We start from the raw sequence: 22,857 nt of genomic DNA, 5'->3' as shown, positions 1-22,857 counted from the left end.
ACAAAGGCATTTTCCTTGAAGAAAGTCCACCAATCACGTAACGTAAAATTTGTCTATTTCATCACCCCTCCCCCCTATCTTACCCTTTTTGTATGAATCCTCTAAGAAATATATGGATCGTCACACATCTCGCAACCCCTCCCAGCTAAACGTTGCGTAATTTATGAATGTTTCTTTTAATGAAATGAAATTATCATTTAGATAAAATTGTGTTTTCGTACTATGTTTAGGTGTACAACAAGTCCTAATGCAATTTCATTATTTCGCTTCAGTGCTTTGATCGCTAAGTCCTTTCTAACACCGAATTACTTCAACTAATCCTAAAAACTTGTGATAATTTTGAATTCTGTCCCTTTTTTCTTAGTTGTGGATCTTTACGCTTTGGAAGAAGTCTTATTTCGGCCGGAGATACGGGTTTGACATCATAACTTGAAAATTCATATGCGTACTCTTGCCCCACCGGTTCCTGCGTACTTTTACCCCACATTCCCAAAAATTATTCAAGTAATAGTTTTGTCTTTTTGGAAAACCAACCGGATCGGTGTTCTGTACCATAAAGCACTCTATACAATAGGTTACCGAAATGGTATAATGTTCACCTGATTGAACGTATATATGGTAATGAAATACTAGTTGCGGAAACCCAATTATTTTTAGCAAAATGACCAAAAAATTATCTAACTCCATATCTCCTTTGTTGTTTATTCAAATCGTTTACAATTACACATGATAATAGTTGGCCAGAATACCTGTCAAACTGATGCAGTGCTGCTAGTTTATCTTTTTTTATTACTTCAAAAAATCGAAAACGTACTCTTACCCCACGCGCACTCTTGCCCCACTCTACTCTAAGCTTTTAAGGTATAGAAATGAAAAGAAGGCTTTGAAATTAAAACAACAAAAATCAAAAACAAATCGCCACCCACCAAACGCGAAGTTTTTGCCGCCATTTTGTTTTCGGGTAGAGCATTATTGCACCAAAAGTAACTGTGTTTCTTTGCTAATTGCGAATCATTACATAAGATAAGGGAAGATCCATTAATTACGTAACGCAAAAATTGGGCATTTTCAACCTCCCCTCCCCCCTATGTCACACTTTTTGTATGAAACATCTAAAAATTTTGTATGGCCCGTCACACTTCACTCAACCCCCCCTCCCCCCTCTAAGCGTTACGTAATTTGTGGACGCTCCCTAAGCGGAATACAAATCGAATAGATCGCTTCTCAAGGTGCGTATCGAACTATTTACAGTGGTAGTTTAGTCAATCAGAATGCTTCAATTTAAATATTTAGTTACAAAATAGCTGTACGGATTCTGATCCTTTGGGTTGAAATCCGTCCACGGTGGACGGATTTCGAGTCAGGAGTAGTTGATTTTATTCATTATTTTATTGTGTTTTTCGTAGTTTTTAATGAGTAAATGTGAAGCACTTCAAAAGTAGAAGCCTTTAAGCTCCTGTGCCAATGATAAACGCTTCATTTACGTTCGATTCCTATTTTCTAATGACTTTTTCATGTACTTAAGGTGCTTAAGTGTACGGATTTCGATACCCCATGGTAGGCAGTTCTTCATATTTTGTTCAAATGTGATTGGTCGATTACGTACGCTGCTGTTTATTAACCTCATCCAACATTGGTGGTTCTCCAATGGTCCATCCTGCTCCTCACCTTTCCGTTCAACAAATCTTCAAAGTGCTCCTTTCACCTGGCTGCCACCATAGTCTTGTTTGTCATTTACTTGCATTCGACGGAAAATCGTGTTCCATTATTTTCTATTAAAAAATTGTAGAATCAAACATTGGGCTAAAGAGCAAGACTAAAATACTATTAGGGTCTGTTCAAATATTACGTAATGCAATAGAGAGAGGGTGGGGGTTGTTTAATTTTTGTTACGATTTTTTACGCAAAATATGGGGGGGTGGTTGTCCTTGGTGGAATATTGTTACGCGTAACAAATTAATTACATAGCGAAAATAAAATTAAAATTGTTAAACAATGTGTATTTTCTTTAAAATAGCATAAAATATACAATGCATAATAATTTATCGTAACGTGTTTTAAATCCTACCAAAAATCTTTTTTTTTTTTCAAAAAACTATTTGTTACGCGTTACGCATAGGGGTGGGGGTAGTTCTAAAAATTGTTACAGATTGTTACGAGGGGGTGGTGGGTTATCAAAAACAACGTTTTTCGCCTTACGTAATATTTGAACAGACCCATTTTATACCTAATGTAACGTACACACGGTCAAGCAGTTTGACCAACATATTGACTCCACCTCTCGTTTATTCAAACATCCCTCCAGTTTCACCAACAGCGACACGAACAATCAATTTATTCGACCAACAATATCACACACGAACGACCGAAGCGCCAACTTGAGCACCAACCATCAAAAACTATATGAGGGTTTGTGCAACTTCACTACAAATGCTCAAACATGTTCGGCGAACCTTGACTCCACCCCCGACAACTCAAACCAAAATCAAACCGTTTTAATTTTTTCCAACCGAGCCACCAACTGTCAAATGGTTGTTCGAACAACTTCACACACGTTCAAACAAAGCAGCAACCGAAGCGTTTTCTGCGGGGCGGAGTCAATGTTCGTCAAACTGCTTGACTGGTGTGTACGTTGCATAATGCAAACTCACCATTACCGCTAGGTGGATTAATCAGGGGCTCATTCATATAGATTGACAAATATATTTGAACCGGTGCCAGCGAAAGTGGTACATAAACCATTTTTGTCAATTTTGAGTTTTTTATACCAACGGCTTTTATTTGCGAAGATCTAGTAAGAGAAAAACGAAAAAGTGATTTTTGGCAACTAAATCTGGAGATATGCACATTTTATTTTCTGGTATATATCACAATGGCCATTTCGTTGCCAGAAAAAGTGGTACATGTACAGTTCCACCCACTAAAATCAGCTTATTTAAAAGAAAATTCGGCAACATGACTGTTTTCACAACAGATTTTAATCCTATTTTGAATTTCAAGATAGTTTACTGCCGTTTAGAATGATTTTAAAAATGTACATGTACCACTTTTACTGTCAACGTTTTTCGGTTTCTGTTTCCTTTTGCTCCCATTAATAGTGGTACATGTGTAATTTGTTCCAATAAACTTAAAATTTGTCATAAACTTCGCTTATTTTTCACTACTATCTTTAGGAACATCAGTCATAACATGATGGTACAGTTTAGTTGCAAAAAATTGCAAATATGAATTTATTATTCGATGTTTTTGGGAAAATGCGTCTCCTGAAAAATTTACTCAATGTAACATGTACCACTTTCGCTGGCACCGGTTCATTTATTATGACTCTAATCTCTTACAATTGTTTTTTTTTTATTTTGAAAAACATGTTGAATTTTTTTTATGCGTCCTATAGAACACATTTTTCTGAGGTACAAACACTTATATACCTAATATTTGATGTTAAAAATCCATTTTAACAGTTTTTGAAAATTTGACTGCTTGGCAGTTAGCTCACAGGTTGACAGCTCGGCCCATAGTAAAATCTAGTTAGGGGTGTTCGATACGCGATAATTATTAGGTTTTTTTTAAAGTGATTTAAAATAGCTGCCGTGCACCAAAGTTTATGAAATTTTGGATTTAGGCTCAGTTATTATGATAGATTCAAAATATGTAATAATCTCAATACCCCTACACCCAACCAGCGGATGGTAGATTTTAATACAGTTCTGCATAAGAACCTTACAGAAACTGTATAATAATTGGGCATATACAATTTTTGGAAGATTTTAATACAATCGTTGTATTGAAATTATGGGTGTCCTACGAAAGGCTGAAACACATAAGGCTGAATACTCATAAGGCTGAACTCAAAAGGCTGAAATCCCGAAAGGCTGAAAGTCTCAAAAGGCTGAAAGTATCAGAGGGCTGAAATGTATCGAAAGGCAGAAATTGATGGGATGAAATGAATTCCAACCATACGATATGTTATACGAACTATGTTGAGTGGTTGGATAGTGAATAATGAATAAAGAATAGATAATGATGAATAAAGAATAAAGAATAAATAATAAAAAATACAAAATAAAGAATAAAGAATATGGAATAACGAATAAAGAATAAAGAATGAAAAATAAAGAATAAAGAATAAAATATAAAGAATAAAAATTGCACAGAGAAAAAGGAAGGAGGAAAGAAGATGGAAGAAGAAAGAAAGAAGACGGAAGAATGGAGAGGGAAAAAATTGAAGATCGAAGAAAGAAGGAGGAAAAAGTAAGATAAAGATGGAAAAAGGAATAATGATGAAGCAAGAAGAAACAAGGACGAATGAAAAAGGAGGAAGATAATGAAAGAAAGGAGAGAGAAGACGGAAGAAGGAAAAAGAAAAAAATATTGAAGAAAAAATATAGAACTAAGAAGAAGGAAAAAGTAAAATAAAGATGGAAGAAGGAATAATGATGAAGCAAGAAGAAACAAGGAAGAAGGAAGGATAAAGATGGAAGAAGGAAGGATAAAGATGAAGAAGGAAGAAAGAAGAAGGAACAAGAATAAAGAAAAAAGAAAAGGGAGAAGGTAAAAGAAAAAAAAAGAAAAAAAGGGTAAAGGAAGGAAAATGAAGGAAGAAAACAGAACGAAATAAGAAAGAAAGAAAGATGAAGAAACAAGGAACAAGGAAAGAAAAAAAGAAAGAAGAAGAATGGACGAAATGACGACAGAAGGAAACTGAAAGAAGAAGAAAGAAGGTAGAATGAAGAATGAATAGAGAAAAAGAAATAAAGAAAAAGAAGAAACTTGGAAAAAGAAGAAAGTAGAGGAAAGAAGACAGAAAGGGAGGAAAAATATGGTAATGAAGAAGGAAGAAGTAAGACAAAGAAAAAAACAAGGAAAAGGAAGAAGGAAGAGATAAGAAAGCAAAAAGAATGATTGAAGAAGGAAGAAGAAGAACAAAGAAAAATGAAGAAAGAAGAAACTTAGAAAGAAGGAAGAAGCAAGAAGGAACAAGGAAGGCAGAAGAAGGAAATAGGAACAAGGAAGGAGGAATTAAGAAGAAAGAACTATGGAGGAAGAACTAAGAAGAAAGTTAGAACGAAGAAGCATGAATGGAACAGAAAGAAGGAACTTAGAAGGGTTAAAGAAGAAAGAAAAAAAAAATGAAAAAAATTAAATAAAAAAGTAAGAAGAAGAAAGAAGGGAGAATAAAAAAGCAAAAGGAAGAAGGGAGAAGAGAAAATAATAAAGAAGAAAAAATAAGAAAGTAATTTTAGCAAATATCAAAAACCAAATACAAGAGCTAAGAACAATAAAGTCTTGTTCTTCTTATGTTACCTCAACATTTTTTGAGCTGTGTAGACTAAAAAATAAGAATTCCGTATAAAAATTGAAAGACAATAAGAAGTTGCAAGAAGGTTGCGGATCATTTTAGTTTGTGCCCCTATTAACGTCAAATGTGAATCCTTCCACAAAAATTGGTTTCTCACAATTTTTCAGCCTTTCGAGTTTCAGCCTTTTGTTATTTCAGCCTTATGTGAGATTTTTCCTTTTTCAGCCTTTCGTGTTCAGCCTTATGAGTTTTCAGCCTTATGTGATTCAGCCTTTCGTGGAAGACCCGAAATTATACAGATTTGTATTATTTTAATACAATTTCTGTATAAAAATCTTACAGATTTGTATATGCCACGTTTTTATACAATAATTGTAAGATCTGTTTTTTGGTTGTAAAAACCCAATTGAAATAAAGAATTTATGTGGTCACCTTATTCAGGTACATTTGCAATATTCCTTCATCAAAGCTATTAAACTTCTATAAGTCTACATTTCTCTTTTTTTTTGCTTATGTCAATTTATGCAAACAAACATGTGTAATGTGCATATATCATGAAACGGCCCATCAGATATTTATTGTGGCAGTGCACCACATACCATTCTCTCCACACATCAGAATCGACTTCTTTGTTTCTGTCTCTACATTTCGAATCCAAACGGCTACGACGACGGCGGCAGCATCCAGTCAACCGTTCAATCCATCCAAGCCAAAACTTTCGGTGGCGAATCCGTCGTGTAAATTATCCCCCACAAAGTCCAGTCTATATATAGACCGGCGGCGACGAGAAGAATTACGCATCCAAGCGATTGTGTTAGCAGCGCTTCTGTTGGGTGCCTCCTTTCGGTTCGGGTCCGCGATCGCGCGCGCGTTGCCACTAACAGTCACAGTTCGTGACACATTCCAGCGAAGGCCAGCCCTGTTGCGTCGTTGGTCGGTCGATCGTCGTGGTCCACGGCACGGGGGCGCTTTTAGTTTTTTTTAGCTTAGGCATACAAGACATTCTCCAGCTCCAGCATCCTCTGCTCCCTCAGACAGACGCCATGCAGCGGCGTCAATTCGTTCGCTTGCCTTGGGCCAGTTCCTTGTATGGGCAAGACGACAAGACCGTATCGGGTCATAATAATCGCGGCTATAGGCTGAGGCTCGGATGGCGTAACGGCGCGGCGCCATCAACGCTGTGGCACGATCCACGTTCTGATTTGGGAGACTAGTTTCCATCCGAGTGTCGACCGTTTCAGAATTCAATCGTAACTCATAAGCAAATCGCGATACCGAATCTTATCAACTCGCGCGCATCAACTTTCATTTCTGGGGGTTTGTGTGCTTCGGTCGATTGCGTGGTAAATCATCGTCAGCAGCATCAAAGTATCGGGTCGTCGTAGATAGTCGTCATGCGAAGTTTTGCATGATCTCGAAGATTTCTTTTTCGCATATAGCAGGGCTGGTGGCAACATGCATAAAAAGTGTGGAACAGTGTTAAGGAAAACAGTGATCTTGTTTTTGAAAAAAAATATGGGAAAAGGTTTATAACAAGATGTACATTGTGTGTATAAATATTAGGAAAACTCCAAACTTTTAGAAGAATTGGATACCTTGTGGAATATCGTAGGATTATTTCATTTGATTATTCTTTAACTTTTTTTTGCATTCATCTGTTAGACTATGTAAAAATAAATATAAACAAGAAAAATCAAATTTAGCATAAGAAACCTTTGATCTCTGGGGCCCTCCTAAGCCGTGCGGTAAGACGCGCGGCTACAAAGCAAGACCATACTGAGGGTGGCTGGGTTCGATTCCCGGTGCCGGTCCAGGCAATTTTCGGATTGGAAATTGTCTCGACTTTCCTGGACATAATAGTATCATCGTGCTAGCCTCATGAATCATGATATACGAATGCAAAAATGGTAACTTGGCTTAGAAACCTCGCAGTTAATAACTGTGGAAGTGCTTAATGAACACTAAGCTGCGATGCGGCTCTGTCCGAATGTGGGGATGTTATGCCAAAAAGAAGAAGAAGAAGAACCTTTGATCTCTTACCAGAAAAATATTCATTGAAGTTGAAGGCGCTTTGAATTTTCAATGATTCCAAATTTTTCTTGCAATGCGTAAACATTGAACACAGTGGTTCTATCTTTTTAAGTGATTAATTAGTTTCAATTCTGTAAATTTAGATTGATTTTGCCTTTGTTGTCAATCTAAGATTCTTTGGAATTAAGTAAACCACCGGCGGAGTTAAGCTGGGGCTGAGGATTTTTTTCCTAGAGTTACAGAAGGTATTTCTTAGGGAATTACTGAAAGAATTTCTTTGAGAAATTCTTGAAATAATTGATGAAGATATTTTTTTTTAATATATATAAATCCTTGTTTGGGAACTGGTCCTTATCTCCTTCCGATGTGGACTGTATTTGGGTGGTTGGGTGATGATTCCTGGTAGCTGAGGTGGACACCTATTTTGGGTGGACTTGGACGGCCGTCGATATTTATTTCCTTGGGTGTTTCGGTGGGATTTACTCCAGGCATTGTCCACAAAATAACTGGGTATTCTGAAAATAAAAGAAATTAAACCTCTCGTGCCTTTCGGCTGCTCCACTATTGGTTGTTGTTGACATTCTTAGCCGATGATGGAAGGATACAAAACTTTTCAATGGGTCTATCCAAAGTCCCGTTGCTGTCCTCTCCTTGAAGCAACTCTTACCACACCGTCCTCTCCCAGATTTACCTTTACTATTCCACCTGATTGGTGGCACGCTATCTTCACGAATGACGATTAGTTGGCCTATCCAGCTTTCCACGCTCGCCATAATGGCGACTGCCATAAAATAATTTGACACTAACTGCTTCCGACGCCGAATTGCTTTCGACGCTGCAAGGTATCTTAGCAACTATTCATTTTGTTTATTTACTGAAAAAATCGAAAAAGCGTTTGCAAATTATTAGCTTTGATTTTATAAAACTTCTAATATTTTTACATTTCCAGGACATTTTCCAACAGCTATTCAGGAGCGGAGTCTTTAACGAGTTTTACCAACTAATGAATGTATTTATATGGATGACTGTCTTTCCTGACCAGAAATAATGTGGATTTAAAATGTTTTCGGCTATGCACTTTGCTGCATTCTCAATCCGTTTGTCAGTAATGACTAAGGCTTACGAATGTATTGGCATGCGAGTCCTGACTAATGAGCAGCTTGAAGTAGCTCGAACTTTTTCCCCTCCCGCTTGGTTCCATTTTGTTGACAAAAAAGAAGGAGCAGGATGGGAGAAACTTTGAGCTACCTCACCCTACAGTTTAGACAGCAATATTGGTAGCATCCATTTTCATTGATGGGGGACGAACATCAGGGAGCTCTTGGGTTTATTATGCTGTTTCACTGCGTGTATTCGTTCTTCAAACTGACCGTAATTTTTTTCTAATTTCCAAGGATTTTTTCCGAATTTTCACGAAAAGTTTATTTGAATAGTAATGGGGTTCCAGTGGAAATTCGGAACAATTTTCTTTGGACATTTAGTTGAATTTATCGTAACAATTTGGAAGAATTGTCAATTATCAACGGGAAATTCTTCTTTATTCCAATGACAAATTCTTCCGTATTTCCACGAGAAATCCATAACCATTCGCAACTAGTTTCGGTTTGGGATGTCTAAGAATTTCTCGTTGATATTTGTGAAAATTAAAAGTAGGAAATTTGAAAGAAAGCTAGAAGAAGCTGACTATTATTAAATTGATATTATTATGTGCATCAAACACAAGCAATAAGTTTGCGCGATGGTTACATTTTCAAATAAATATTAATCATTCAAGGAAATAATAACATCATTCAAGGAATTAACTTTTAGATCTTCAATGAATAGCTATCAATATTCATGAACAGTAATATGATTCTAATATTTCTATATGAGCTCAAAAATGTGAAGCTTTAGCTTTTTTTAGCAGAAATTCTTAAGCAGACTGACATTGCATAATCCCCAAGAACCAGAAAGGTCTTCTATGTTGGTTGGACGTGGTTGAGCGGTTGGATGTGGGATGCGTCAGGGGCCATCGACGAAAGCATCCAAAATCCACATTACTGGTCAGATGAGCCTGCGGTCATCCACATATATGCATTCAGTAATTGTAAAAATCGTTAAATGTATCCACTCCTGACTAAATGTTGGAAGGTGTCCTGGAAATAGAAAATCAATATATTTTAATTGAATCGAGGCTGATAGTACAATGACAAACACTTTTCCTGAGTTTTCAGTAAATAAACAAAACGAATTAATTGCTTAGATACCACGCAGCGTCGAAGGCGGTTCGGCGTCGGAAGCAGATACTGTCAAATTATTTTATGGCAACCGCCATTATGGCGAGCGTGGAAAGCTGGATTGATATTGGGATTACTGGACGCCAACGCTTCGTTGTAATTGCGACAAGTACCCCCGCCGCCATCTTTTCCAGAACTCCTGCAATTTCTTTTGTGTCGCCTGAATCTGGGAAAGCCTATTTATTGAACCTAATAAAAAAATCCGGTCCGGTAGTTGATACAACGAGCCTCCAGTCAGGAAATATCCTGGGGTTAAGGGTTCCAAATCGTTCGAGTCGTCTGACATTGCAGTCAGCGGTCTTAAATTAAAAAAAAAGCTTCAACTTGTACTAAAAGTGTGTTCATGTCTTGAAATGTCAGCACTTGCTCTCCAAGAACTCTGAGCAAATGGCATTTAACAGATCTTACTGGTGCTTCTCAAAGACCTCCGAAGTGTGGAGCACTCGGAGGATTGAAGTGCTCCTGAATTTCGTCCTGATTTTTGTTCCTGTGTTCATTCCCTAGCTACCGTCTCATAATGTTCTCTGCTTTGCAGTAGCACAAACAATTGTTTTTTTCTGATTACGGGCACCGACAACGTTGGTTCCGATATCCGAGTAGATGTCAGTAACCATTCCTCGTCTACCAATGTACCTGCGTAATTTTTGGATAAATTTTTCGGTGGGCAGATCTGTTACCAACTCGAGATGCACCGCCTTGGTACACATGCAGATAAATACTGCCACAGACGCCTTCATAGTAGATCTACGTGGTGTCAGCCGAACGTATACTGGGCCGAAATAGTCCTCGCCGGAGTATGAGAATGGTCTTGATACAGTTACACGAGCCGCTGGAAGTTCTTCCATAAGCTGTTCAACTGTCTTTGGTTTTACTCGGCAGCATCGGATATTTACATTGGTGTGCTACTGCGGCCGCCCAGTGGCCAATATTGTAATCTAATTGCACTCAGTAGCAGCTGTGGTCCTGCATGAAGTAATGCATAATAAGAGTATTCCAAAAGCCTTTTGGTGATAGGGTGCCTTGCTGGTAGGACAATCGGATGCTTGGTCCCTTCACGTTCTGATGAATATTCTAATCACCCTCCAACACGAAATAGTTTGTCCTGTGATAGCCTAGGATGAAACCAGCGTAACGACGAGCCTCTGGCTATCGTACCACCTGCCGAAAGTACTTTCCACACCTCATTGAACACGTCTTGTTGCACACGACGAATGACCACATATACAGCTTCCCGTAGTTCTGATACCTGGATCACACCGTATCGCCGCTTGGTAGGTTCAACCTTCCTTAAGATATCCATCAATCGTAGCCAGTAAGCAGTACGTCTCACCAGATCCGTGAAATTTGGGAACTTCTGTACGTTGGATGAATTGGCCAGATGTCTTTATTAGTCCGGAGCCAAGGCGGACCTTCCCACCAAAGAGAGGCTGAATCCTTTAAGTTGGTCCGGTTTAACCCCACGGGAAACTAAGCCAGCAGGGTTCAGATTTCCGGAAACGTGACGCCAGATTCAATTCTCCGACAATCCTTGAATTTTTGCCCCGCGGTTGGCCACAAAGGTCGTCCATGCTGATGGGACAGCTTTTATCCACTGCAAGACACAAGTTGAATCTGTCCAGAAAAACAGTTCCCCATCCATCTTAATTGCTTCCAGGATCCATTCTGAAAGCTCCGCTGCCAATAATGCTCCGCATAGTTCCATAGTTTGGACATGAGTAACACCATCTTAACAATTCCAGACGAACTCACGCTTCTCGTGTAAGCACAAATGCCATATGCTTGCACTGACTGAAAATATTTATTTATTTATTTATTCAGACTAAGGCCGAAATGGACTGTGCGGTATATAAGAGTCTTCTCCATTCGGCCCGTGGCTACACTGCGCCAACCACGCAGTCTACGGAGGATGCGCAAGTCATCTTCCACCTGATCGATCCACCTTGCCCGCTGCGCACCTCGCCTTCTTCTGCCCGTCGGATCGTTGTCGAGAACCATTTTAACCGGATTACTGTCCGACATTCTGGCCACGTGCCCGGCCCACCGCAGTCGTCCAATTTTCGCGGTGTGAACGATGGATGGTTCTCCCAGCAGCTCTTGCAACTTGTGGTTCATTCGCCTCCTCCACGTACCGTCCGCCATCTGCACCCCACCATAGATGGTACGTAGCACTTTCTTTTCGAAAACTCCAAGTGCGCGTTGGTCTCCACGAGCATCGTCCAGGTTTCGTGTCCGTAGAGAACTGTAATAAGTGTAATAAGCGTTTTGTAGATTGTCAGTTTGGTACGGCGGTGAACTCTATTCAATCGGAGCGTCTAAAGTACGTACGATTTTCTGCCGCTATGCGTCTCTGAATTTCTCTGCTGGTATCATTTTCCGCGGTCATAAGTGAGCCCAAGTACACAAATTCTTCTACCACCTCGATTTCGTCACCACCGATGCAAACTCGCGGTGGGTGGCTCACATTATCTTCTCTTGAACCTCTTCCTATCATGTACTTCGTCTTCGACGTGATAACTATTCCGATCCGCTTAGCTTCCCTCTTCAGTCTGATGTAGACTTCTTCCATCTTCTCAAAGTTACGTGCCATAATATGTATGTTGTCGGCGAAGCCAAATAGCTGGACGGACTCATTGAAAATTGTACCACTCGTGTTAATCCCTTCGTATTACCCCTTCCAAAGCCATGTTGAATAGCAGACACGAAAGATCATCACCTTTCCGTAACCCTCTGCCCGTTTCGAAGGGACTCGAGAATGTCCCTGAAACTCGAACTACGTACATTATCCGATCCATCGTCGCTTTGATCAACCGTGTCAGTTTATCCGGAAATCCGTGTTCGTGCATTAGCTGCCAAAGACGGGCCCGATCATATGCGGCTTTGATGTCGAGTAACAGATTCAACACGGTTCAACTTCTCATAGAACTTTCGTGTGTTATTAGCACGGTACAGTTGCTCCGTCTCTTCACGGTCTCGATCTTCCTGCTGGCGTTTTTCCTCCGGAAAATCGAGTTTTGTCTGCTCCGCGCCTGTTTATATCGTGCCTCATTCCTCCTCGCGCGGTGTTGCAGCAATCTTGCCCTTGCTGCTTTCTTCTCTTCCACTAACTGCTCACATTCACCGTCATACCAGTCGTTTCTCTGATCCGGGGGCACCGTACCAAGTGCAGCGGTTGCGGTGCTACTAATGGCGTATCGAATATCTCTCCAGCCATCTTCAAGAGACGCTGCGCCTAGTTGCCCTTCCGTTGGGAGTGACACTTCCAGCTGCTGCGCGTAGTCTTGAGCTAGTCTACCGTCTTGTAGCCGCCCAATGTTAAGCCGCGGCGTTCGACTACGACGCGTGTTGTACACCGTCGAGAGTTTTGAGCACAGGCATACTGCAACGAGGTAGTGCTCGAATTCAATAGTGCTGACGTTCATGATGACTGAGAATGATTTACCGTCGATTAGAACGCGGTCGATTTGGTTTTCCGTTTCTTGGTTAGTTGATCTCCATTGGGCATTGTGGATATTTTTGCGGGGAAAGAAGGTGCTTCGGACTACCATTCGGGAGGCTGCGAAGTGTTTACATCGTTGTCCGTTATCATACGATACGACTATCCGGTTCGATGACCGGTCTATACATTTCCTCCCTTCCTACCTGTGCGTTCATGTCGCTGATGATTTTGACGTCCCGCAGTGGGCATCCATCGTATGTCTGCTCCAGCTGTGCATAGAACGCTTCTATCTCGTCGTCGGGTCTCCCTTCGTGTGGGCAATGCACGTTGATGATGCTATAGTTGAAGAAACGGCCTTTAATCCTCAGCTTGCACATCCTTGCGTTGATTGGCTGCCACCCAATCACGCGTTGGCGCATCTTTCCCAGCACTATGAAGCCGGTTCCCAGCTCGTTGGTGGTGCCACAGCTTTGGTAGAAGGTAGCCGTTCGATGCCCGCTTTTCCACACTTTCTGTCCTGTCCAGCAGATTTCCTGCAGCGCTACGACATCGAAGTTGCGGGGATGCGACTTGCGACTTGCAGTTCCATGTTCCAAGCTTCCAATCGTGATCCTTTTTTCGTCGCCTGGGTCGTTGCCGATTGTATCGAGTCGTATTATCTTCTACGTCGTTCGTAATGGTTGTTTTTAAAGGCGGCTTATTGGGCCTGCGCAAACCTCCCGTCTCGTTGGAGGGCCGTCGTGTCAGAGCTGTTTAGCGTCCCACCTAACACCAGGACTTGGGCTTGTGTGCTTTGAGCGGCACACGGTCGCTTTGGCGGAGCCTACTTGCGGATGCATGCAGCTTTTTATAGAGGTTTAACAGGGCCCACTGTCAAACCCCACCACATCCTAGGCAGGCGCCACAACTCGCAGATGGCATGGGGAGGGATCGTCAAGCCCGTGGACATAGTCCCTGCTGCCCCCGGATTACCATACCCGTAATGTTTAATATACGTGAGAAATAAATACTGGAATAAATATTCAGCTTTTCTATTTGAATCCCTTCAAGGATTGCATCCATAACCGGCCGATTGACAAAATTCCGGAAGGTCCTTTGCAATAATGACTGAAACCAGGAAGTAGTGGTATGGGATTGTGTGGATTTGAGATATATTATTTAGAACTACTTCATATAGACCAATTTACATGGAGTTACATTCAGAGGACTCGGTACCTAAAACTTTACTTTGCTGGAATTGTTAGTGAGCATTAATTGATTGGAAAAGAATGTTCATTACAGATTATTCTTCTTTTCTTCTAGTAACAATTAAATGCAGATTCATCCTGAGTTGGATTTATTTTATCTTTCTCCTACCGATGGTAATTCCGACCATCGACCATTGCAGATTTGGGTTTTATTGTCCCAACTAGGTCAAGTAGTGGTTCCAAACCACTGTCAGACCCATTCCGAGTTGTTTTTTCTTGATTCGAATAGGTTGGATGGCGATTTTATCCACCAACCTTACCAAATCACTTTATCCAATAAGGTTTCAACTGCCGATTTTGCTTCATGTATCTAACGTAACTATCCTGAACCTTTTGTCATTTGTGCATATCACCCACCACCAGCCCTGGTAATATAACCACCGCACCGATCTAAAGTGTGAGAACCGCAGAGAACGCGCGATCCTCGGCCGAAGAGCGAAGTGGAAATTTTTGCTCAGAAATAAATCTGCGGAAAATCCGCGCAGCACAAACTTTCTTTCGCTGTGGACTTTACCTCGCACATTCGCCATTCGTACGTAGATCGTGACGGACGCATTTTCGGCAGACAACGCGGTTTCAGTGCTCTACAAAGGGCGCTCAATAGCCACTAAATCAGATCAGGCCCCATCAGACGGTCACTGCCCGTTGGCTTGATCGTTGGCGACAATTTTCCTCGCTTTACCGAACCCACTCAAGATCAAGCCAATTAATCACGGACTTTCAGAGCTGGGGATCTGCAAGGATCCAATTACCGCGGCCAGGTCTGGGCGAGCTCGTCAACAAGGAAGTCTTAGTGGACCAGTGGATCATTAGATGTGTGTTGATTAGTGAAAGTGACATGATTCAGGAAGCTGTTTGTGACCATCGATGCGATGCGCATTGAATGAGTGTGCAGATATTTAATTTGAGTGGGCCATCCGTAGATTAATGTGATCGAGTTTCCGATTGTCGCCTGGTGAACAGTGGCAGTTGACACGATCGTCGAACGTTACGACGCCTCTTTCGGGACTGTGTGTGTTTGTCATTAGCAAAAGATAATAAAAGTCCACAAAATTTACGACACCTCCTCCAATGACCAACATCGGTCGAAGAAAGGAATATTGTTCTGACGAGAAAATAACCTCCGCTGTGTGAAGGCGTCGAAGCCGAGAACGGAAGCGGGTGGGTGTTGTTGGAAAGTGAAAAGAGTGACCTTTTAGCTCCTCGGTGTTGGCGCAGCTGGGGGAAATTTTTGCCGTGTCTTCTCGCGTGAGGTCGTCGAAGAAAATCGAACGCACGCGTTCGGAAAAAAGAAGCAAAATACAAAACGGCACCAAACAAGCCGTAGACAGAGGATAGTAAACAATCCCGGGCGGTTTCGAGATGTTCAAGGTCGACGAAAACTATCCCGCGCAAGGTAAGCTTGAATCATATTAACTAGTTTCATTTGGTTTGGTGTGAACGTGAAATGCCTTCATTCGGCTCGAAATGGATATTTAGTGAATCGAATGAGGTGTAACGGAATATATTCTCCATGGCAGTGATCGGTAAATAAAGATGGCAACTGATCCGATGAAAGTCGTTTTGATGAGGCCTAATTGGACACAGATGATTTTGGCATTAAAACGAGCCGTCGTGTTGATTACCATTGGCTTGGACTTGGTTAGTTTAAGATTGGATGAATCGAACGATTACAAATAAATTGTGATTTATTAATTTGTTAAACGTGATGCTTATTATTTCAAGAAGCATCTGCTTATAGTTCCGGCCTAAAAAATTTAAAAAAAAAACATTAAAATACTGGAATAAGATATATTGCAAGTATCATTTTTGTAAACCATCATGTTCTACATGACTTTAAAAAAAAACTAACATAAAATCAAAATGGTACCACGGCTACAAAATGCTCAAACTGGATTAAAGTTTACAAAAATTTCGTCGATATACTTTTGAAGGTTTATTCAGGATTTTATCCCAGACATAATAAAATAAGATATTAAATGTGAAGAGATTCTCATGATCGGCCAGAATCACTTCTTCAACGAGAAGCAGATTTTCATTAGTCGGCGTTGGAAAAAAAACTGATTCGGATAGGCGGTTTAATAAAAACGCTTTGTTCTCCATCATTATATGCTAGGGAACATATTTTTTCGTACAGCTGTAAAACGAGATGAAATGCATCATCAGAATCGGTGCCCCCCGCAATTGGGGCTTTTAAAAAGAATTCTATCATGGGTAATCGAATCAGTTCATTATCGTAACAACTTCCGAAACACGTCTCTCACGGTATGCTACCCATCGAGAGTGTACTGTATCTAGACATGATATGTGAGATATTTTTTCATTCTGCTACGGTTTCAAACCCTTCCCCTGAGCCGTTCCTTCTACCACTTAATCCACTGACCACTGGTGGTCAGACACGATATCATTTATTTATTTATTTATCATCAGACTAAGGCCGGAGTGGCCTGTGCTGCACATAAAAGACTTCTCCATTCAGCTCGGTTCAAGGCTGCACTTCGCCAACCACGCAGTCTGCGGAGGGTCCGCAAGTCGTCCTCCACCTGATCGATCCACCTTGCCCGCTGTGCACCTCGCCTTCTTGTTCCTGTCGGATCGTTGTCGAGAACCATTTTCACCGGATTACTGTCCGACATTCTGGCTACGTGCCCGGCCCACCGCAGTCTTCCGATTTTCGCGGTGTGAACGATGGATGGTTCTCCCAACAGCTGATGCAACTCGTGGTTCATTCGCCTCCTCCACGTACCGTCCGTCATCTGCAACCCACCATAGATGGTACGCAACACTTTCCTTTCGAAAACTCCCAGTGCGCGTTGGTCCTCCACGAGCATCGTCCAGGTCTCGTGTCCGTAGAGAACTACCGGTCTTATAAGCGTTTTGTAGATAGTCAGTTTGGTACGGCGGCGAACTCTATTCGATCGGAGCGTCTTGCGGAGTCCAAAGTACGTACGATTTCCAGCCACTATGCGTCTCCGAATTTCTCTGCTGGTATCGTTATCGGCGGTCACCAGTGAGCCCAAGTACACGAATTCTTCAACCACCTCGATTTCGTCACCACCGATAGAAACTCGTGGTGGGTGGCTCACATTGACCTCTCTTGAGCCTCTTGCTATCAAGACACGATATCAGCGCTGCGTTTATTCTGGACATCACGAATTGAAGTTTGCACTGCCACTGCTAACATTTTTCCATCTAAATTGTGTCAGGCGGCTGATCTGTAATTTCATACTCCAGTTATATTTTTGCAGATGGTTACTTTATGGTTTAAAGTAGCAATTATTATAATTTAATATGCTCTTTTTGGTCATTCAAATCTATTAGGATATCTATTGAATGCATGTCCAATTCCAGACCATCCGAAAATTCAAAGAGTTCAGGAGTTAGCGGAATGAAACAATTATTGAAGATTCAAAATAACTTGATTAGAAATGCTAATAACATCTTCCATGCTTTGACGTACATTATAATGATAGAATTAGAGACGAAAGTCGTACTTCCGGAATTTATCAAAGATCATCCGTTGGCTGATCCTTCTTTGATCAGCCCTCACGAAAACCTGCCTGGTATTCGCCGACGAAGAACTCTTCAAGCCGCCTCAGTCTGATAAACAGAATGAGCGACAAAGTTTCGTACGCCGAATTCTGTGATTGGCACACTCTAGTCTGTGCCCTTTCTTATATATCGGACACATGAGGTTCTCCAACCTCTTCTTCATCTCATTTTTTGTTGGGGCGTAGAACCATGTAGAACCACTGCGTCCATTGAGATGAACCTCTCATAGTTTCTGAATAATGCGGTGGATCGATTGATGCAGCTGCTCACTTCCAGTTTTGAGAAGCTTGGCCCTCTCCCGGCAGTTTTACCGTTTGCCGTAGAATAGATACGTCAACGCCTGCCAGTAGCCTACGTCTACTGGCACACACCTTGGAACTGTTGGACATCATCTTGCACGCATAGTCGACATGGCTGGCAAAGGCAGCTTGTCGTCTATTACGACCCCGAGGAGCTTCAAACTCCGCTTTGATGCGATCGCGACTTCACCCACGTGAATCACTGCATGTTGAACCGACTTGCGGTTGTTAACGATAAACACCTCCGTCATATGTTGAGCGAGCTGCAGGCCTCTTGCGCTCATCCAATACTCCACCGTGCTGATCGCGTGTGCTGCGGTCAGTTCTACCTCGGAAATTGACTCCCCGTAGACCTCCAAGGTTACGTCATCTGCGAATCCGACGATCTTAACACCAGGAGGGAACTTTAGCTCCAGAACCCCGTCATACATAAGGTGCCATAGTACTGGGCCCAGTATTGAACCTTGCGGAACTCCTGCTCTAGCAGCACACATGTTCCACATAGGCTACTGCAACTTATATGTGACCGGATTCAGTCACAATTATGTTGCTGCAACCATGTTTGTCTGACTTGTGCTGCTCGGGTGCGGTAATAGGTACGCTTCTCTGACCGGCATCGGTCTCGTATACGTATAGTACACGGTTCTGGAAATAGCTTTCCAAAATCCGGTACAGGTCCACCGACAGGCTAAGCCGGTGTAACGAGAGCGCGATGGCATCCCAGCTTGCGCTGTTGAATGCGTTCTTCAAATCAAGTGTGACTAACGCACAGTATCGAATACCTCGCCTTTTCTGTTGGATCGCTATCTCGGCGGTCATTATCACCGAGTTAATAGCGTCAAACGTGGACTTGCGAAAACCGAACTGGTTGCTAGACAGGCCGTTCGTACCCTCTGAGTACGGGGTCAGCCTATGGAGGATGATCCTCTCTAGCAACTTGCCCGTCGTGTCTATAAGGCAGATTGGTCTATGCGCCAATGGGTCGCCCGGCGACTTCCCGGCCTTCGGCAACAACACCAGTTTCTGTTTTTTCCATCTTTCGAGGAATCTACACTCATCTAGGCATCTTTGCTTAGCTAGCCTGAACATGTTCGGGTTCGCTATGATTGCTGCCTTGAGAGCGCTGTTCGGAACTCCTGGCCCTGGAGCTTTTTTCGTTACCAGGGATTTGGCCACCGCGAGTAACTCTTCGTTCGTCACCGGAGCCACCATTTCGGCCGCACCTATATTCCTTGCGGTGGAGGAGGCCAGGGATTTGTGGTTCGGGACGGGAAGAGTACCTCGATAATCCTTGCCTTTGGTCTTGGCCATCACTATCCTGTAGGCGTCATCCCACGGATTCGAGTTAGCTCCTTTGCATAGGTTGTCGAAACACGCTCTCTTACTGCTCTTGATGGCCTTGTTAAAGGCCAGTTTCGCAGCTCGAAACACTTCACGGCGGTCCGCTCTTTCACCCTCGGTGCGGGCACGTTGCATTCTTCGTCTAGACTTGAGGCAGGTTGATCGAAGGGCCGCAATCTCGGGACTTCACCAGTATACCAGGCGTCTGCCATTTCTCGGCATGGTGGCGTCATACGCGCGTGATAGGACAGCTACCAACGCATCCCCATTTAGACCTTCAGTGTTGGCTTCCTGTCCCAGGGCCGCGGTTAAAACTTCGCTGTCGAAGTGATTGTTTCTCCACCCCCGGACCTGACAGGAATCCCCGGACCTCGGATGTTGCACGCCATAGTTGATCTTAAAGCGAATTGCTAGATGTTCACTATAGGTGTAACCCTCGTCCACCCTCCAGTCCAAGACTGGTGCCAGACCAGGACTGACAAACGTTACGTCAATCCATGACTCGACCCCGTTCCTTCTGAACGTGCTAGCGGAACCATCATTGACTAGCACTGCGTCGAGCTTCGCTAGCGCCTCTAGTAACGCTTGACCCCTTCGATTGGTGCAGCGGCTGCCCCATTCCACTGCCCAAGCGTTAAAATCTCCTGCTATGACGACCGGCTTACGACCCACTATCTATCATCTGATTGAACTGTTCTAATGGCCACCTTGGTGGGGCATAGCAGCTACAATTGATCTTAGCTGTCGCGACACCCTCAGCAGAGGAGTGTACCACAAATAGCAGCCATCCTAGACCCGTCCGCCATCCAATTGCCTTTAACGACAGGGACGTTGTACGAGTCGTACAGCAGGGCAACATCAGTCCTCGACTCCGAGACCGAGACAACAGCTGCTGGGCAGTTGCACAGTTGTTAAGTTTCAGCTGTGTTACTTGTTCGGTTTATTCTTATTTTTCTCTACGATGGGACACGAAGACCCACCCATAACGTGGTTACAGGCTTGCTTTTTGCTGGCGCAGATAAGGCACTTTGGTGCCTTATCACATTCATGCGCCTTGTGCACTTCCTCACCACAACGACGACACAGGTTGCTACGGTCTGTGCCCTTACAGTTGTAGGACTTGTGGCGGCTGGAGTTTGCTCACTGGGCATACTGACCAGCCGATCGTCAACTTCCCAATGGTCTCTGATGGCAGAGACGACGTCGTCCGCGTTCGTGACCTCGTCCAGTTGCTTGCACTGGAGGGTCACTTCCGCCCCCAACGACCTCACCTCGGCGTCTCCACCCAAGACCTCTTGGGCCAGCTTCCTGTAGTCAGTCCCACTAGCCTGCGCTCCGCGTTTCAGAACCAAGATCATTTCACTGGTCTTGGTGCGTCTGACGCTTCGTACGTCCTGACCTAGCGCCGAAAACTTTTCGACCTCTCGCATCGATTTAAGGACTTCAGTGTACTCGCCTCTGTCCTTAGCTTTCTTTGCGGGTTGAGATGCGTTTGACTTCCGCTTTGCCCTACTGACCAGCTGCCAGGGATTTTCGGTCCCTTGTGCCAATGGCACAGGCTGGCTGGTACCCTCTAGCGGCCCGGCGACGACTGGTAGATGCCTTTCGCCTTTTTGGGCCGGGAAGTCACCTTCTCGGGTCGACGCCCTTTGGGCTCCTCTGCACCCCGATCTGCTCCGCCCAGACGACGTTTGGCCTTTACGGTTGCACGTCGTTTGGCTTTGCTCTGAGCGCCTTCGTCGGATTGCTGCCTGAGCCGTTTCGGGTTAGGCGCAGTCTTTTCTTCATTGGCCGTCAAGGCGAAATCAATCGCCTCTTGGGCTATGGTCGCTCCTCCAAGGAAGGAGAAGGCATCGGTTTGAGCACCTTTGTCGGCCTTCTCTCTTCCCACCACTCGCCTGATAAACGCATCCTGTTCTTGTCTTGCGACTCGAACAGCCTGGCGGAGCATCCGAAGGTTCTGTTTCAGTTCCTTACTGATGTTCTGCCTTGCGTTCGCGAACTCGATGATATCATCGAGTTGCTCGGCGACCACCCGCATCCCGGGTAGTGGCCCGCCGAGCGTGCTGGGGAGACTCCGGTGCTGCTAGTTGCAGCCTCCAACACTCCGCTCTCCGCCTCCCTGTGAGGAGACCTCGCCAAACCCCCCTTGGCAAAGGAGTCTACCAGTTCCATGCTTAACGCATCATCAAAAGAGTTATTTGGTTTTGCTTCACTCATTGTAACTGGGTCCCCCTTGTGACTGCCTTTACATGCCTTGCGGTATGCAGGGAGGCCATGCAAGGGTTAACACTTTCGTGTTCAGATCCAGATCAGCGCAAGTTAGGAAAGGGCAACTGAGCCTACTCCCACCCAGCAGGCAAAGCTTGGTGGCAGGATTGGACAGCGTGCTACAAGGCCCGCCATGGTAGACAGCGAGTCAGTGTCACCCGGCTCTACTAAGAGAGGAGAATGTCAGACTGCCAGCCCTCGCTTTCATAATATTACTATATCCAAGACAAGGTCCGTTTACACGCGGCCACAATGCCATAATCAGGATGTTGCTGGCATTGATCCTGATGTGCCAATTGGCACTCCTTGATAGGGCCTGCTTGCGGACACATGCAGCTTTTTGTAGAGGTTTAACAAAGCCCGCTGCCAAGCCCCACCACGTCCTAGGCAGGCTCCCTAACTCGCAGAGGCCGTGGGGAGGGGTCGTTTAGCCCTTGGACATAGTCCTTGCTGCCCCCACTTTCCAGGGTTTCACCTATCTTGAACGCTGCAGCTTGCTGATTTATACTGGTCTGACCTTATCCAGCTGAGGACTGTCTGAGAGTCGGACCACAAAACTTGACGATGAACATTCAGATAATGGTTTGCCTTGAACCGTTGACATCAATTTAGCGCCGAGCACCGCAGTCATTATTTCAAGCCGTGGAACAGATTGTTGCTTTAGTGGTGCCACCTTCGATCTAGCCATTACTAGGGATACTCGGATATGATCACCCACAACTACGCGGAAATAAGTCACACACCCGTAACGCGTTCTCGCTGGCATCGGTGAATACGTGCTGCTCTACCAACCGGAAGGAGGCAGAAATTAAATTTCCGAAATATGTTCTGGGAAGTCATAAAGCTTCTACCGCAGGCAACAGCACCCTTTCGTTGCCCGACTCCTTGTGTTTATTGAAGTGTACTGCCTGTGCAGTTTTTCCTTCATCGAAGCTGCGGGGAACTTTCCCGGAATTTGAAATCCAATTTCTGGTTTCGAAACCGCCTCTCGAATGTACAAATCTCACGTCATTGGCTCGGCGAACAGCTTCCTCCTCCGTATCAGCACTATCGTAGTAGTCGTCTACATAGTGTTTCTACACAATTGCTTCTGCCGCTTCTGGAA

At 43.6% G+C, this 22,857-nt stretch overlaps 1 protein-coding gene across 2 annotated transcripts in view; it reads left to right on the top strand.

The window, feature by feature from the left end:
- The first annotated feature begins 14,715 nt into the window (after positions 1 to 14,715).
- LOC134210549 (myosin light chain kinase 2, skeletal/cardiac muscle-like) overlaps positions 14,716 to 22,857 on the top strand; it is a 130,124-nt gene continuing 121,982 nt past the window's right edge. The window contains exons 1-2 of one of the 2 annotated variants that reach the window (XM_062686602.1): positions 14,720 to 15,546; positions 15,585 to 15,685. In XM_062686602.1, coding sequence (XP_062542586.1) covers positions 15,652 to 15,685 — 34 coding nt within the window. In that variant the 5' untranslated portion in view covers positions 14,720 to 15,546; positions 15,585 to 15,651. Of the gene's footprint in view, positions 15,686 to 22,857 lie in introns of both variants that reach the window. The other variant, XM_062686601.1, reaches the window with a different exon arrangement.

Source organism: Armigeres subalbatus, chromosome 2, assembly GCF_024139115.2.
Source record: "Armigeres subalbatus isolate Guangzhou_Male chromosome 2, GZ_Asu_2, whole genome shotgun sequence".
NCBI classification, from domain to species: Eukaryota; Metazoa; Arthropoda; class Insecta; order Diptera; family Culicidae; genus Armigeres; species Armigeres subalbatus.
The sequence above is the reverse complement of the archived record's forward strand: the minus strand, read 5'-3'. Positions and strand labels throughout refer to the sequence as shown.